Raw genomic sequence first — 3,254 nt, 5'->3', positions numbered from 1 at the left:
GAGGTCATCACCCAGTGGGGCTTAATAAAGTACATCGTTGCTATCATCAAATGGTGAACCAGCACTGGTCTTTGTCATTACTAGTACGTCTCAGGTGGTGTCCAGACCCACTTAGGCTCAGGAATGGTACACAATAAAACAGGAGAGGGGGGGGAGGGCAGCGGTTCACAGAACCCAGAGTGGTGCCGCAATTTATTGATACCGTGGCATTGTTGCATACTTTAATCTTATTGGACATTATTTTTCAATAAAGGGACACCTCTGCCTTTTAGCAAATCCAGAATGATGGGCTACAAATCAAACATTAAAGGGATACTTCACCCATTTAGAACCAGCGTTCTATCATTATAAAATCGCTATTATAATATGAATAAATATATAAATAAATATCAGTCCAAACCAGTCTCCCCTTGGCCCAGTTTTTCTCATCTAATTTTCTCCCGAAATGACGTCAAATGACGCGTTTGACGTCATTTCTGGAGAAACCTCTTGTCCCGCTAGAAGGGCCGAGGACTACAACACACTTTTGGTGGCAAATTTTTCCACCAATAAGGAATGAGAGGGGGCGGGAGCTTGCGTACTGAGGGGGAATGAAGGGGACGGGAGACCGACAGGTTGGCGGGGCAGCGAGCGCAATGCACTGGTAGTTGGAGGTTTTCTTACTTTGAGCCAGAGAGACCATGAAAACACTCTTTCTGCCTTTTTTCAGGCTGGTATCAAGCGATTTCAAATTTTTTTTCACATTTATAATACATTGAATTATTTAATTCATAAAACCTTCATATTCCCAATGGTGAAGTATCTCTTTAAGAACAACAGTCGAATAGAACACCGACCGAATGTTGCCTTGACAACCCAAAAACAACACGCTCAAATCCCTCAAGAATATTTTAATTTCAGCTGATTAAGTCGATAAAAATATACCAATAACAGATGAAGGCAAAACATAGCAGTGTGGGTTACGGTATCACATCACCCGCTGGCCACGCCCCTTCCCCCTCCTCCGTCATCACCCGATGGCCACGCCCATTCCTCCTCCTCCGTCATCACCCGATAGCCACGCCCCTTCCTCCTCCTCCGTCATCAACCGATAGACACACCCCTTCCTCCTCCCTCCTCCGTCATCACCCGCTGGCCACGCCCCTTCCCCCTCCCTCCTCCGTCATCACCCGCTGGCCACGCCCCTTCCTCCTCCGTCATAACCCGATGGCTACGCCCCTTCCTCCTCCGTCGTCATCACCCGATGGCGAACTCCTCCAGGTCCTCATCGCTGTCCTCCTCTACCTCCACCCGGCACTGCCGCTCCGCCCGCTGCCGGTCGCTGGCGGTGATGTAGTTGTCCTCGATGAAGCCGTCGTCGTCCTCCTCCATCTCCACCTCGGGGACGCCGGAGCGCCCGCCGCGCCCGCCGCCCGCGCTGGGGTAGGTCGCCCCCTCCTGGCCGTACTGGCTCACGCCGTCCGCCTCCAGCAGCAGCGAGTGGCGGTAGCTGGCCAGGAAGCGGTGGAACAGGCGGAACCTGACGGCGGCCACCACCACCAGGGAGGTGGCGACCGCCGTGGCCAGCCCCGCGGCCAGGTAGCCCATGGTCGCCTGGCTGTTCTGAGCTGCCGGGTCGCTCTCAGCTGGGGGGGAACACAACATGGGGGTCTTTGATGGGTCAGTAGAGCTTGTACAATTGAAGCTGCGACGCATGCATCGCATGTAGGATCGTGGTCCTCCCAGCCGCGACCAGGTCTGTATGCCTGTACCAATCCAGACACACAGTCGGTCAACGCAGTGGTCACATGGCAGATTGACTCAACCTAAAGCTGCCATAGGTAAGACTCAAGGGTTGGTAGAAAGAAAAGCAGAAGGGAGCAAGGTTGGTTTTGTAACTAAACAAGCTAAAAAAATAATCACTTGCAACAATGTTTGTTCATTTCCCACGCACCAAAATGACTATCCCTACTAAGGGGATGGTTATTAGCTACTTACCATTTAACCCTGACTTGTTACTAGGTGTTGTGTCTTCCTCTGTGAGTTGAGTCCGTTGAGCAGTGGGACTAGAAGGAGCCACAGCGACACAGGCTCCGCAGAGACACAACACCAGAACAGAACGCCACACCATGCCGCCCATGGTCACCAGCTGCCTCCGTCGGGTTCCTGAAGCACCAACAAGAGAAAGAGATGGAGACGGATTCATGTCACTCTGACCAGAGAGGCCCTAGAATGAACCACTGAAACAGACAACCACTTTGTAGATCTGTTTGTTGTTTCTGGTTATGACCAATTTCCTATTCAATCAATGGTATAATCAAAATGTAATAATGTTGCAATGAAAGAATGCACCTGGGTCCTGTATAGTAAATGAATGAGAGTGGTCTTCCGTTGGAAAACCAATTGGCTGCCTAAAGAAAGCAATCAATGCAGGTATGTTTAGAGGCCGGAATAGTAGAAGCTACTAGGTTTTCTCTAGGTTTTGATAGCCCATTCCTCAAAACAATAACATAATACAACACCAATGTCATTACAAATAAACATGTTACTACATGAACTTTGTGTTTACATCTCGAAATGTTCTATGTAAACGTAGATATAGTCACCATACAAGGAAACAATCACTACTGCTGTCTTGTGATGTGCTGAGATTCAACCATTGAAGTCATATGACAGGAATCATGGGCCCTTCTGTCATAAAACCTGTTCCGATTATTAGCAGCTGATCCTGTCAACAATATACCAGCATGTATACTTGTAACTTACCTGGCAGGTGAATTTGGCCGGTCATGCGGATGGATATTCCCGTGTCTTGGAAGTCAAACAGAGGCTTTTCTGTGAGTTTGTGAACTTGTTGTCTTCCACTCAGCTGGTGCCTGCTGAAATGCAGAGCGTTTTGCTATCCAAAGGTTGCAGGAAGTTACTACGTCAAGCCCTTAAGACATAAGACGTTAATGAGTAACTATCTCATTGACTCTGCGGTTAGTCGCAAAGTCATTTAAAATGACTTTTAAAATGTGTTGGAAGTTGGGGATTTGTTGAACACATTTTAATACAATGTTTCACTTTATAGTTCTTTATTTAACGGTACAATATGTCACAAATATACTGTGCTGAATCATAAAATGACCTTGATATGTCATCAAAGATTAAGGATACATGGTCAATCAAAATACTGGCCTCTCTGACGACAAAACTTAAGCCGTGGCAACCTTTGAAATTTCTTGCTTCTTGCAAACCTCTTTTTTTATTTAAGCCTGTGCGTTGTAACTGAC

General features: G+C 47.6%; 1 protein-coding gene across 1 annotated transcript; it reads right to left on the bottom strand.

Moving 5' to 3' along the window:
• Window positions 1-875: 875 nt before the first annotated feature.
• c8h1orf210 (chromosome 8 C1orf210 homolog) lies at window positions 876-2,907 on the bottom strand. The gene is made up of 3 exons (XM_030364829.1): window positions 2,746-2,907; window positions 1,978-2,145; window positions 876-1,625 (listed from the first exon to the last, which is right to left on the bottom strand). Exons 1-3 carry the CDS (start codon window positions 2,768-2,770, stop codon window positions 1,237-1,239), a joined length of 582 nt encoding a protein of 193 aa, XP_030220689.1. The 5' UTR covers window positions 2,771-2,907; the 3' UTR covers window positions 876-1,236.
• Between the last annotated feature and the right edge of the window lie 347 nt (window positions 2,908-3,254).

This window comes from Gadus morhua, chromosome 8 (assembly GCF_902167405.1).
Source record: "Gadus morhua chromosome 8, gadMor3.0, whole genome shotgun sequence".
In the NCBI taxonomy this organism is placed as follows: Eukaryota; Metazoa; Chordata; class Actinopteri; order Gadiformes; family Gadidae; genus Gadus; species Gadus morhua.
The sequence above is the reverse complement of the archived record's forward strand: the minus strand, read 5'-3'. Positions and strand labels throughout refer to the sequence as shown.

What these genes read in the sequence shown, in the direction of transcription:
- c8h1orf210 (XM_030364829.1), bottom strand. Translation starts at nt 2,770, where the DNA reads ATGACCGGCCAAATTCACCTGCCAG. An exon ending in CGGCCAAATTCACCTGCCAG is followed by an intron (nt 2,146 to 2,745) that starts GTAAGTTACAAG and finishes TTGGTGCTTCAG; the next exon opens with GAACCCGACGGAGGCAGCTG. An exon ending in TAACAAGTCAGGGTTAAATG is followed by an intron (nt 1,626 to 1,977) that starts GTAAGTAGCTAA and finishes GTTCCCCCCCAG; the next exon opens with CTGAGAGCGACCCGGCAGCT.